Genomic DNA, 12,825 nt, shown 5'->3' on the forward strand with positions numbered 1-12,825 from the left:
GGTGGCGCTATATTAATAATTAATCAAACCAGCAGGGACACGATACGATGAATCGATATTTATTGAATATTTTTTTATGATATTTTCTGATTACTTGTAATAAACAGAAAGTGACAAAAATAAGATAAATGAACACATAATATTTTAAAGATGTATTTTATTTGACAAAACATTTTACAAACAATACAAGAATGCCTACAGCTCTTGGTCAGAGCACCTCGGACCAGACCAGTACCAGTGTCACTGTCAGTGTGTCACACGACACGTATAACAAAACATTAAACACCAGCTGTTTTGGGTGACTTCCGGTCCGGTCGATCTGCACAGTCAGTTTCTGTTCTGATGAGTGAAGATTCAGATTTATCTGATCTTTGATTGCCTACGGTATTTTGTCAGGGGCTGACAGTGGCTGAAGTTCAAGTTGAAGTTAGCACAAAAACACAATTGAAATGCCTGGTCATCAAGATGGGTAGGTACCAGGGAATCAATTTTATTTATAATTTCTAATGCACTGCCACTGCACGACCAGTACCAGTGTCAGTGTGTCACACGACACGTATAACAAAACATTAAACACCAGCTGTTTTGGGTAAGCTTCTCTGCTTTAACTTAAAGCTACTCTTGACAGCAAGACTTCAGTCTTTATCATAAACATAATGACATCTACGGACCTAAGTAAAAACAGGGTTTTTGTTATGAAAAACTGCAGCTGGCAGGCAGCGCGTCAAGCGCCGCGTGCGTAATGCGCACTACGCCAATGCGCGCGCATAAGCGGCGCAGAGCCACGCGACTTAAGAGCCAGAGACCAGTGGACATGATAATATAGAAAGAAGGAAAAATAAATAGAAAATAAAAGACAAAAAGGTACATGGACGGGTCACGGGATTATGATAACGGATGGACACGTCCGCATACACGCTATGAGAGGACGTAATAAATACGGGAAAAAATGTGTGTTGTATAAACAACATGAAGCGGTACTAAAAGAAAAATGGAAATTTTAAAATGACAAAGAGGTACGAGTAGGCCTAATAGGCCAACGGGTTAAAGTACCGGTAACTAAATGAAACGGGAACGAAACAAAGAAGGAAAGAAACCATTCAGGAAATGTAAGAAAAAAAAAAGCTAATGAGAACAGAATTAAATAAAAAACATGGAAATGGGAAATCGTAAGCAGCAAATAAAAAAAAGAAAGAAGCTAAAAGGAAATGTTAGAAATAACACATTTATAAAATAATGGGAATAGGGTTAAATAAATAAATAACATGGAAACGGAAAATCACAAGCTAAGCAGCAAAAAAAAAGGAAATGTAAGAAGAGACATATTTATATAAATAAAATGTACCTTTTCAATTATTCTGCCTGTTCAGTAATTCTTCCTGTCATAGTAAACGCTCCCATTTACAGACTGGCGGGGACCCGCGCGAAACGCGGGTATCCCGCTAGTAATTTATAAATAATGCACTGCACCAGTGTCAGTGACATTAACCTATCCCAAAATGTTCCTATAAGGTCGGGAATCCTGCAATTATGTTCAGTTACTGCGAGGTTAGTGTATCAGAGATATTTTCTCTGAAAGTGTGAAGCAGCTTTGCTTCGAAGCAGTATAGAATATCATTGTAGAATTCCTTCTCGCCCCCATACACTACGTAGCACATGCAGATATATGTAGTGTATGAACGGTGTCTCGTGGTTCGGAAAGTCACGTAAAGCTGGTGGTCCCGTGTACAGGAAGAGTCAAATCCTGTGCACGTTAAGTGTCAGAGCTATTCGAAAAGAGAAGGGGGATCATCCCCGGTTCTGATATCTGTATAATCACCTCCTCTAAGTTCCAGAGGACTTCCAGTTTAGCTCAAAATGAGCTGCTATAGGAAGTACTAGAAAGGAAAGGAAAGGAAAGCTAGTCTTGACAGCAAGACTTCAGTCTTTATCATAAACATAATGACATCTACGGACCTGAGTCTATGGTTACAGTTACTGGAACTAACTTAAAGTTACATTGTAATTGTTCCAGTCAATTTTTAATTTATAATTTATAAATAATGCACTGCACCAGTGTCAGTGACAGTGTCAGTGTCACATTGTAATTGTAGCCATTCTCTCGGTCGGGTTGTTCCATCCAGTGCACTTACCCATTTCTCCCGACTGTCAAAGGGGACACCCTCGCGAAATCCAGGGCCCAGCTATTGTTTTGGTTTGTACAGGGCCTTTCAGTTCCAGTCAATTTTCTCCGCATTAGAAACACCAATTTGCTTTCCCTTTTGTAATTATTGGAATTTTATTCCCCAGATAAGAAACCGAACTTTTTGAATTGTTTCAACAAGAGGTATTTATTTTATGACATGTTTTGTGATTTCCCCCATGATAGAGTACAATGTACAACATTGACAACAGTAAGTGTCCGAGTGCACAAAAAAAGCCGCAAGATGCAACAGCCGAATGTCTGCAAAAACAACCAATGGGATGCAGCGATCTGTCAGGAGTGACGTAATGCAGACCGACAGAATGCCATCATCATCCATGCAGCATGATTTACTGAGAATAAACATGAGACGGCAAAACCGATCACTCGTAATCGTATGGCACATATCTTGTTCAATAAAAGATGGTTTTCTCATTAAGAGCCTGTCGAAATATTTTCTGACCCAAAATTTGTTTTGTGTGAATGCGAGGGCTTCCCTGAGCAAATTCATTGCTAAGTGTTTTTCAAGTAACATGTGCCCTTGCATGCCTGGTGTCTTGATTAAAAAAAACCCAATTTCTTGATCCAAAAAGCTGCTTTGTCGATCAAGGAACCAGGTAACATTTTGTGGAAAAGAATGCGAAACTTATGGAAATGTTGTTCAATCAATATATCAATACTGGATGGACGTGTGGAAATTTTTTTGTCAATTTTTCATATTACTGTAACAAATACAAAATAAATTTTTCATATTACTGTAACAAATACAAAATACCCTGTGAATAAACTGATTGCAAATTTAAAAGTCTGAAAAACAAGACAACAGTGCTTATTGATGTCACATGACTGACATGAGAGTGAGACTGAGTAAGGTACATGTAAGGCCAAGTAAAAAATAAAACATGTTTCTCATCCCAGTTCCAATAATTGAAACTCCAGGGCTCTGCCGTGGAGTTTCAATGACTGTACAGTGCAAGCGACTCTATTCATTAATTGTATGCATACACTGTATGGTGGGCCCACATACAAGGAAATCTTGGCTGTACAAATTATTGGAAATCACACATTAAGGGTGGTCTTAACCCTGGAATTATGGAAACATTTGGGCCTCATAACTTTTAAATTCTCAAGTGGTCTAAAGTATTTAAAAGTATGCTTAGTTTTGGAGAAAATCCCCAAAATTTATCGATCACCGTAACAAAAAAATTTCTTGGGTAAAATTTTTAAAACAAAAAATACATATAAATAAACGAAATGACATTGACAAAATGACAAATATCTAGGACCCATTTTTTGACTTCTTTGAATTTTGACCAACTTTGACAATTTGCTAAATTTTGCCAAAAAATCATAAAAAAGCCTGATTTTGGCCCATATTTTCCCCACTTGGGGTGTTTAACTGTATGAAACCAGAACTAGAAGTCCTTTTGAGTTTTCTCTCTAAGGGCAATTGATATTAAGTCCTCTACCGACACTGAAATAATTCATTAGCCTCAAATTTGTGAAAATTGCAAAATGGTTTATCATCAACTTATGCAAATCTGGCAATACTTGACACATTTTAGAGTGAAAAAACAATTGCACCACTAGATTTCTACATCCACCTGGGTGTTGAGTCTCATGGGTGTACCTATCACCTGGTGGTACCGTGGTAGTGATATTTTTCTGTGTATTCCTGCAACTGCTAGAGCCCTTTGATAATTTGGCATCTCTAGAACCAAGCAAGCAAGAACCATACCATTAACAAATTGGACCAAATATTTTTAACCAAAAAACTATACACTCATTTTCAGAGCATCTTTCTCTCGAGGCAAGCATACTCATACAGTGCCTATGAGTCTACATGCCACCAATAGAAGACGCCTATGTGAGAGTTTACAAAGTAACTCCCAGGTTGGTAGTGAGGCAGTGGTGTTATTACAAGGAGGTGACGATGTTCCCAGACACTGTACTGATGTCAGCTATCTCTTCAGACAGGTAAGTACACAAATCAATATTGGGCTATTCCAGTTGAAATCCACACTACCCCTGTGGAAGATTTTGAAAATATCTTCCACAGGGGGAGTATGTTTTTCAAATGTAATTGGTCAGGGTTAGTCACACTCCCTCTGTATCATGGCTTTGCCTATATCTTCTACACCTGGAGTGAGGATTTCAAATAGAAGTTACCCACTTGTCAATTTGATTCAAAACTGATACTCCCTCTGTGGAAGACTTTATAGCTTAAATCTTCCACAGGGAAGATTTTAAATGGAATAGCCTATTCAATGTATGAATCTTTGTCACTAAAGCTGAATTTACACTCCCATCACTGAACGACAAGAGATTGGTCATTAACCGATGAGGTAGCATGCTTTTCCCAATGCAACAATAAGCATTCTACCTCATTGGCTAAAAAACAATCGCTATCACTCAGCGAAGTAGTATAAATTTAGCTTTAAAAGGATACGAAAAAACCCTGTTTTACGGATCCCAACCGACCTAGATTTTGCGTTTTGGGATATAATAATTTTTTTTATTATTAGCCGTTTTGGGGACAAAATTGATTGATTTTGCAAAAAAATCTAGAATTATTTTATCAAATTTTTGACAAATTTTCAAGCTTTTGTGATATTGTAGGGTCATTTTATTTTAGCCTCCAGGAAAAAAACAAAATCCCGCCCGACCCTACTTGAAAAGTCCATCCGCCAGTAACACAGGGTATTTTTTCATTGCCTAATGATGATGCTGAGATATCATCAACATCTGTATTTTTGTGTGCAACATTCAAAATCCAATATAAACACCGCTAAATTAAAAAGTCGTCACTAGTTCCATCCCCATTTAATCAGAGTCTGACGAGTTTATGGCAAAATAATTTATATAACAATTTTCTAAACACTTTCCTTCGAAGGTTGATACCAAATATGATATCAAAAGTTTAATTATCGTGAGCATAGGAACCGTTGTTTGGAAATTTGTGCAATTTAAAAATGACAAATTGCGAATTGACCACGCAAAAGCCAATGCATGGTATCAGCTTTATTATGTGACCCGAAGCAACCCGTACAGGAATTATTGTACACTTGCCTGCACACAATTAAAAGAGCGGGGTATTTGATACTACTGACTGCAATGTTGGTTGCTCCAAGGTATGTTGGAATAATCTGGTTGACAAGATTGAATTAATTTTCTTATTTTACAATTACCAGATGATTGAGAGTATTCACAATTCATTACTGATTCTCCCACTTTATCTTGCATCGTGTTATTAGGAGTCTTACTTCCAGTGGTGTTTTGGTGTTCGGGAACCAGAATTCTTTGGTGCTATAGATGTAGACTCTTGTAAATCTATACTGTTTATGCCTCGGCTACCACAAGACTATGTCATCTGGCTAGGAAGGTAAGAATGTAATACCAGACTTTGTCAAATTAAGGTGGTACGAAAGGCAAAATCAAGTTGCTCTGATTGAGATTAAAATAGACTTGTTGCAGAGAGATATGCAAAATAATCTTAATTCCAAAATTTGAGCCAAATCGGACAAACGGTTTTTGAGATATTGCTGTTGAAAGATTCTTTGTATTCTATTGTTTTTACCAATATATTGATGAAGTTAATGAGGAAAATTGGCAAAATGTGCTCATTAATATTAATTTTTGCCAATATTTTGCCAATATTTTATGAATAAACCTTCATACTACTTTTACCTTTAAGAATTTTGACCTGAAACTTTGCCAATGTGTCTCTATCACCTAAACCTTTAACATGTGATTATTTTTATAATTAGCTTTAAGTATAATGCTAATTAATTATGCAAATATGCAAATTAGATGGGCGGGAAAATCACATGTTAATGTTTTAGGCCATAGAAACACATTGGCAAAGTTTCATGTCAAAATCATATAAAATAAAAGTAGTATGAAGGTTTATTCATAAGATATTGGTATAATATTGGCAAACATGAATATTCATGAGCACATTATGCCAATTTTCCTCATTAACTTCATCAATATATTGGCAAAAACAATAGAATACAAAGAAACTAAAAACATGTATATCTTGACAACCGTATGCAGGGGTCGCGCTAACCTGCGTTTCTGCGCGTACAGCGCATATTTTTAAGTTTCAGCGCATATATTCATTTTTGCATACCAGTTCAGGGGTTTTCATGCGCGCAGAAAAATTACAACATGTGAAAGAAAAATAAAAGCTTCGATCTCCACTATTTACGACCCGTCCAGAAATTATGTAACATAAAATGCAAAGTCGCCGTAGCATTGTAACATAATTTAAAAATAAGAATAAAATACACACCGCCAGCGTATATTACACAGATTGCGATATTGTCTAGAATCACTGATGAGTTATTGCAGTACTGAATGACGACACGTACGTGAGTTGGTAATTTCTAATTCTAGGGATCGGAAAGAAATGCTTCACAGGTGGTGTGTAGAGATATGCCATCGGTGAAATACGAGGCCGTAGAAGAAAAAAATGACAAAAATGTGCCCTTGAATTATGTTTTATAGTCAAAATACTCCAGTAATTCAATAAATATCATGATATTTGGCCTAAAATTGAACTCATTTGCAATGAAATGTCATTTTTTATTAAGTAAACATGGGTTTTTAACTCATCCATGTGACTTGCAATGCTGTTGAATTCTGCACTTTGCCGAAGTTGAATTGCATTTTGTGGAATTCGCTAACTTTTATGGCATATAAGCAACATTTTTATAGTAAGTACACTGCTTGGGGACTTTCTTAAAAAGCAAGGTAGTTGGTAATAATAGCGAGATCGCGTTTTTTGCCAGGCCTTAACTATTTATTAGTAACACATCTGATACTGATATATTGAAACGGTACATTAAATACTTGATAGATTAGAGAACCCCTTATTTTAGGATTTGAGCGCATATTTTTAACACTTTCAGGGGGTTCAGGGGTTCTGAGAACCCCTGGTTTTAAAACCTAGTGCGACCCCTGACCGTATGTCCGATTTCCTTCAAACAAAAACTATTTTGCTCAGTGTATTTAGCTTAACTTATTCAATCTATTCAAATGGTTCTAAATTCAGTTTCTGTTTTCCAGAAACATCGTTTCGAATCCCCTTAATATGATATGACATCAGAGGACTGTTAAATGTCAAAAATATCAATTTTTAATAATTTGCCATAAATTCGTATTAGCAAAATTTTTTGATATCAGAAGGATATTCCTCGTATTCGGAATACAATTTGATGTGTCCGATGTGCTCTAATGTCCAACAAAAATGCAGTGCAAATATTGCTATCTTATTCCCTAAGCCAGTTTTTTGGAGAAATTTAAAAAAGACCCATCTTTAAACAAGTTTTCGCCTGGATCACCCTATTGTATAGGCATGTTTCAGCATCAGGCCTCGTACATGTACATGTACATGTAGGTTGAAGGTTTCTAGCCATTGTACATTAAGAGAATCCTCTTCCATCACGGGTTTTAAAAAGTCAATTAAGACCTATCTTTTTCCATGTGTTTTACTTTGTTGATCTGTTTATTTTATCTTTGTGAACCTTAAGAAGTTTTTATTTTTACTTTGTACTCGCTACGAGCTTGTCATAAGGAACAGCGCACCAAAAGTTTTCTGTTATGTTATGTTATGTTATGTTATGTTACAAAATGTATGTTATGTTATGTTATGTTATGTTATGTTATGTTATGTTATGTTATGTTATGTTATGTTACTGATTATGACATTACTAATCAATATTATACATGTACTTACTAATTATAAGTATTGCTTATTGTACATATTTTTTCTTTTCAGAATACCAACAACTGATGATGTGAAAAAGCAGTACGATGTTGATGAAGTACATTATGTTGATGAGGTATGTATGTTCATTGAAATAAATTTCAGCAACTTGTCCTGTTACAAATGTACCATTGATGCTCTACGTGCTAGCTATAGGCTTCAACATAAATAGTCTAAGTTTTGAGATATTTTCTCAAAATTTCAAGAGCTATCTTAAGAACCACTGAGCCAATATAAGGCTTGTTTGTACTTTAATGCAATTTTCATTCCAAATATGGTCATGAAAATGTACAATTCTGAATTTTTTGAATTTTGGATTTTTTGTCGTCTGCAGTCGACGCCTGCATGGAGAGAGTTTAAATAAGAATTCACAGGTTCTGGCAACATCCAATTAAATAGAATTTGCCAGTGCAAGCAATTCTGTCAATAAAGTTGCAAGAAGATTAATAAAATAACAGTGCTATATGCAGTTTGATATATTCTGAAATAATCAAAAGCTCGAGTCTGTACACTTGAGTGTATTGTATATTAAAGAACCAAATCCAATGTCAATATCATGAATGGCGGCAACATAATTACTGTGCATGTGTGTATGATCTGAGGTAATCATAATGACGTAGTGCTGACCCTATAGAATACTCTAAATGTTTATACATGTATTATTATAATCGTGTTGTAATTCAAAAATTAAGACACAATACAAGTAAATACTTGCACTACAAGTATTTTGTGATGTACACGCACACACGAGGATTCCAATAATGATGTGGTCATAATTTTGCTCTATTTTTATGGACCTTTACGCTGGATCACTAAAAGTGGGAAATTTTAGGCATTATTTTAAAAGTAATGGTGATACGTAAATCAAAGTATACATTTTCAGAAATCAAAAGGAAATGATTCAAGGAATCCAACTAGCATGGCAGATTTCTTCCAAAATTAGCACCTTTTGAGAAAATCACCAAATTTGATTTTCCATGCCATTTTTTTGGTCCACCATATAACAACTTGCCCTAAATTTCCAAATCGATGAAAATTGCCTAAGACACAAGACTAGAAAAGGTTTTCTCACATTTTTATAATTAGGATCTTATACTGATTTTATACCTTCAAATATCCCAAAGTTTGGTCAAAAGTTTGGTGAAAAAAGTAAACTATTAATCATTTTTGACACATTTATTTTAAACGAAACAAAAATTCAAAAATTTGAAAAAACTATTTTTAGTTTTGTGTCTTTAGAACATAAATGCAGTTTTCATCAATTTGAGTTATTAAGGCAAGTTGTTATGGTGGACAAAAAAAACCTTGAATCAAATTTGGCTTTTTTTTCTCAAAAACTGCTCTTTTTTTCAGAAATCTGCCATGCTAGTTGGATTCCTTGCATCATTATCTTTCTGAAAGTGTATACTTTTATTCACTTTTAAATATACAGAACCATGTCTAAAATTTCCCATTTAGAGTGATCCTGCATGCCGCCTTAGTGTACTTCCTATTGATTAGATTAGGGCCTTGTAATGAAGGAAGTTTAAAGGGGTACTACACCCCTGGCCAATTTTGTGCCTATTTTTGCATTTTTCTCAAAAATTATAGCGCATTGGTGACAAGTAAGATATGTATATTATAGGGGCAAGGACTACAACTACTGCACTAAAAATTCAGCAACTCAAGGCAAGTAGTTATTGATTTATTGATCAAATATTGGTTTTCCCTCATTTTTGACTGTAACTCCACAACTGTTGTCTGTATTGAAATAAAATTTCCAGTGCAGTAGTTGTAGTCCTTGCCCTATAATATACATATCTTACTTGTCACCAATGCGCTATAATTTTTGAGAAAAATGCAAAAATAGGCATTAAAATTGGACAGGGTGTAGTACCCCTAAGCCCTTGATCACAGTATTTTGAATATAAGCTAGCTGATTCTTATTTATAATATATTTAGAATGTATTAATTGTTATTTATCATTTTGAATTCATAGATATCAGATGTTCTAAAAGCAGCAAAAGCCAATGTTCTCTTGACACTGGTAAGCATTGTATATAAGGCATATGCAGACATGGATATGCTCATACAACTTTCCACCTCCCAGGTGATATCACCAGAGGTGATATCACCTAAGGTGGTCACATATTACTTAGCCAAAATAACAAAACTAACTCCTGCTGTGTTGGTAATGTGCAACCGGCTATAGGGGTAGGCCTACCGTCAGCTTTAGTTTTGCAGGCGGATATGGCGTACCGTCAGTTTTAGTTTTAAAGTTTCATATTTTCTGTTTTATATTATTTTATCCCCGGGATTTTAACCATTTATGGTATTGTGCTTGAGTGAAGCACAAAGAATAGCACAGCACTTTGGCTCGCCAATCCACGGTAAATTAGTCTCAAGTAGCCCAATTTTTAAGCTTTCTAAAAAAGCGCCCAATACCGGATATTTGGGCAGATTTACCCGAATTTAGAACGCAAATCACCCAATTGGACGGAAAAGCACTTGACTTCAAAACTTCCAGTACTTAACAATGGATAGTTACGAACCGATCAATAAATGGTCACAAAACCCATTGTAGTTGCAATGTAGAGCTTCAGAGACTCAAAACCTTTATAAATCGGCTAAATTGAAAGGAGAATATGTCAAATTACTGCTGCGGCAGGACACTGGCAAAAGTAGCCCAAAGGTGGCAAAGAACAAACAACTGGTCATGGTCATGAAGATAAGGGTCAGCTGATTCAAGTAAGGGACTGTGGAATAAGTATGTGTACCAGCAGGGGGATTCTCAAAATGGTCTACCAAATAATGCTGACTCTCATTTTTGATATGCCAAAAAAGGAATTTTTTGGGTGGGGAGAAATTTCACTAGTAACTCCCAAGGTCTGACTAAGAACAAAGTGTCTGAATAAGGAATCCAACATGAATGGGGAATTAGCCTTTGTCCTATCAATCCAGACCCTTATTCAGACTAAATGAATTTCAGGGAGGCAAAATCAACAACTTTTGCGTAAAATTGTTGCAAAAAGTTGAACTTTTTGTAATTTGTGGTTTTTAAGGCTGACAAGGCTTTAAAAGGGGGGCAAGAAAAATATGGGGGAAATCCCCCCACCCCACGTAGTGCTGCCACTCCCCCTTGCAATATTGTGGTCAACCTTCCTCACATCCTTCCTGTTTTCTGTTGCAATGGAATTGCTATAGTGTGTCTCAGCACAAGTTGAGAGTAAATCTAACCCTAACCCAGTGGGATGAGGTAAGTGCACATGATTTGAATCTGCCACTGTGAAATCAAACATGGTGTTACTGAGATGAAACACACTATAGCAATTCCATTGCAACATTTCTTGTTTGTGCCCCTCTTGTCCTGAGAAATGTTTCATGTTCAGTGAAGCCATATTTTTATTGCTTGTTTCCTTTGTCCTGATAATATGGCTTTGCCACTGCTTAGGGTCTTGATTCCAAGTATATGGCCAATTCCAGCAAAAGCGGGACAAAATTCTCTCTCTGTTAACTTTCCACTTTAAAATGTCATTAATAAAGGAAATCACGTTATTGATGGAGCATATCATGTCACGTCCAATGTGCTCTCTTTGTGCATATAGGCCTTTACTAGCAAGTCATACCAGGGGACAAGTTATGATGGCGTAAATGAATTGGCATTACCCAATTCAAAGATAAAGCACCATATATGTCATTGAATGTCCTTCAATCAAAATGAAATTATTACCGTTAGAAAGACGTTTGCACGATCTCTCATCATATGTAAAACGATTGAATTCCAGCAAAGTTTGTGGACTCTAGAGGCCATTAAGTCAATTTGGCTAATAATTTTGTTACCCGCATATCAAAAATAAAATGATCGTTCTGAAAAATGTTAAGTGAATATGCCATAAATGACTATATCATGAAACGAAGTTTCGTTCTATAATTCTGAGGTCCAAGTGATTATTTTATGTAAATACGTTTTACCCATAAAATTCCATAAAATCAAATTTGACGTTACCCACGTATCAACTGTTACCCACAAGTCCAGCAAATATAATTGCCATAACTTAAATTAACATTTAATGACTTTGGACACTGAATTTAGTTTGACAAGCGCTTAAAATTGTAAATCGTCATACGTTCACCGCTTTAAAAAAGAATCTACAACGGTTTAAACTTTTGTTACCCACGAATCCCGAATAGATGCTAACCTTGAAAAACAAGGAGATTGTTTATTTTAAGTTTAAATCAGCACATATTCAAGCCATGGGTATGCTATAATTTTTACAGTACTTACAGTTTATGCACCTAAGAAACGCAAACCCCAAACGGTACTATAGTACTTATAGCTTTACCCACAATTCGGCGTTACCCACGAATCCAAGGATTTACTCGTAAATTATATGTTTCTTATGCATCTTAACATTTTGAAAACATGCGAAATAGGTTCCAAAATAGTCCCTGTTTAATAGCGTCCTCTTGAAGGTATACTGAAGCTGTATCATGAAGTTTTTATTGATTATCTTAAATTACCATTTTTAGGGTAAATGCAATTGGTTAGAGAAACGGGAATCATTGAAACACAATGGAGGATTAACCGCATGATGGTTTCCAACCTTCTGTAATATTTTCTATTTTGCCGCTTACCAATACATACCTTCAAATATGTGTTACTCACGAACATTTTTGTTACCCACGAATCCCTACTTAAATTATAGTTAACAATGTATTGATAGTGTTTTAGTTCATAGGAACTGTCAAACACGAGTTAATAGAATATTGCTGCACGAAAATATGGAATGATTTTACTAAAATAATAATATAAAACTGTTTGCTCTGTCTATTTGAATTTGGCAACTTCATTATTCTCAAAATTTTTATACCCAAAATGCCATAATGATCCATT

At 35.5% G+C, this 12,825-nt stretch overlaps 1 protein-coding gene across 3 annotated transcripts in view; it reads left to right on the forward strand.

The window, feature by feature from the left end:
• Positions 1-353: 353 nt before the first annotated feature.
• LOC140135727 (xaa-Pro dipeptidase-like) overlaps positions 354-12,825 on the forward strand; it is a 29,590-nt gene continuing 17,118 nt past the window's right edge. For all 3 annotated transcript variants that reach the window (XR_011856562.1, XR_011856563.1, XM_072157328.1), the window contains exons 1-5: positions 354-469; positions 3,976-4,159; positions 5,437-5,564; positions 7,965-8,028; positions 9,931-9,978. Coding sequence is in view for 1 of the 3 variants with exons in the window: in XM_072157328.1 (XP_072013429.1) it covers positions 450-469; positions 3,976-4,159; positions 5,437-5,564; positions 7,965-8,028; positions 9,931-9,978 (444 nt within the window). In the remaining 2 variants the exon portion in view is untranslated. The remainder of the gene's footprint in view (positions 470-3,975; positions 4,160-5,436; positions 5,565-7,964; positions 8,029-9,930; positions 9,979-12,825) is intronic.

This window comes from Amphiura filiformis, chromosome 16 (assembly GCF_039555335.1).
Source record: "Amphiura filiformis chromosome 16, Afil_fr2py, whole genome shotgun sequence".
Taxonomy (NCBI): Eukaryota; Metazoa; Echinodermata; class Ophiuroidea; order Amphilepidida; family Amphiuridae; genus Amphiura; species Amphiura filiformis.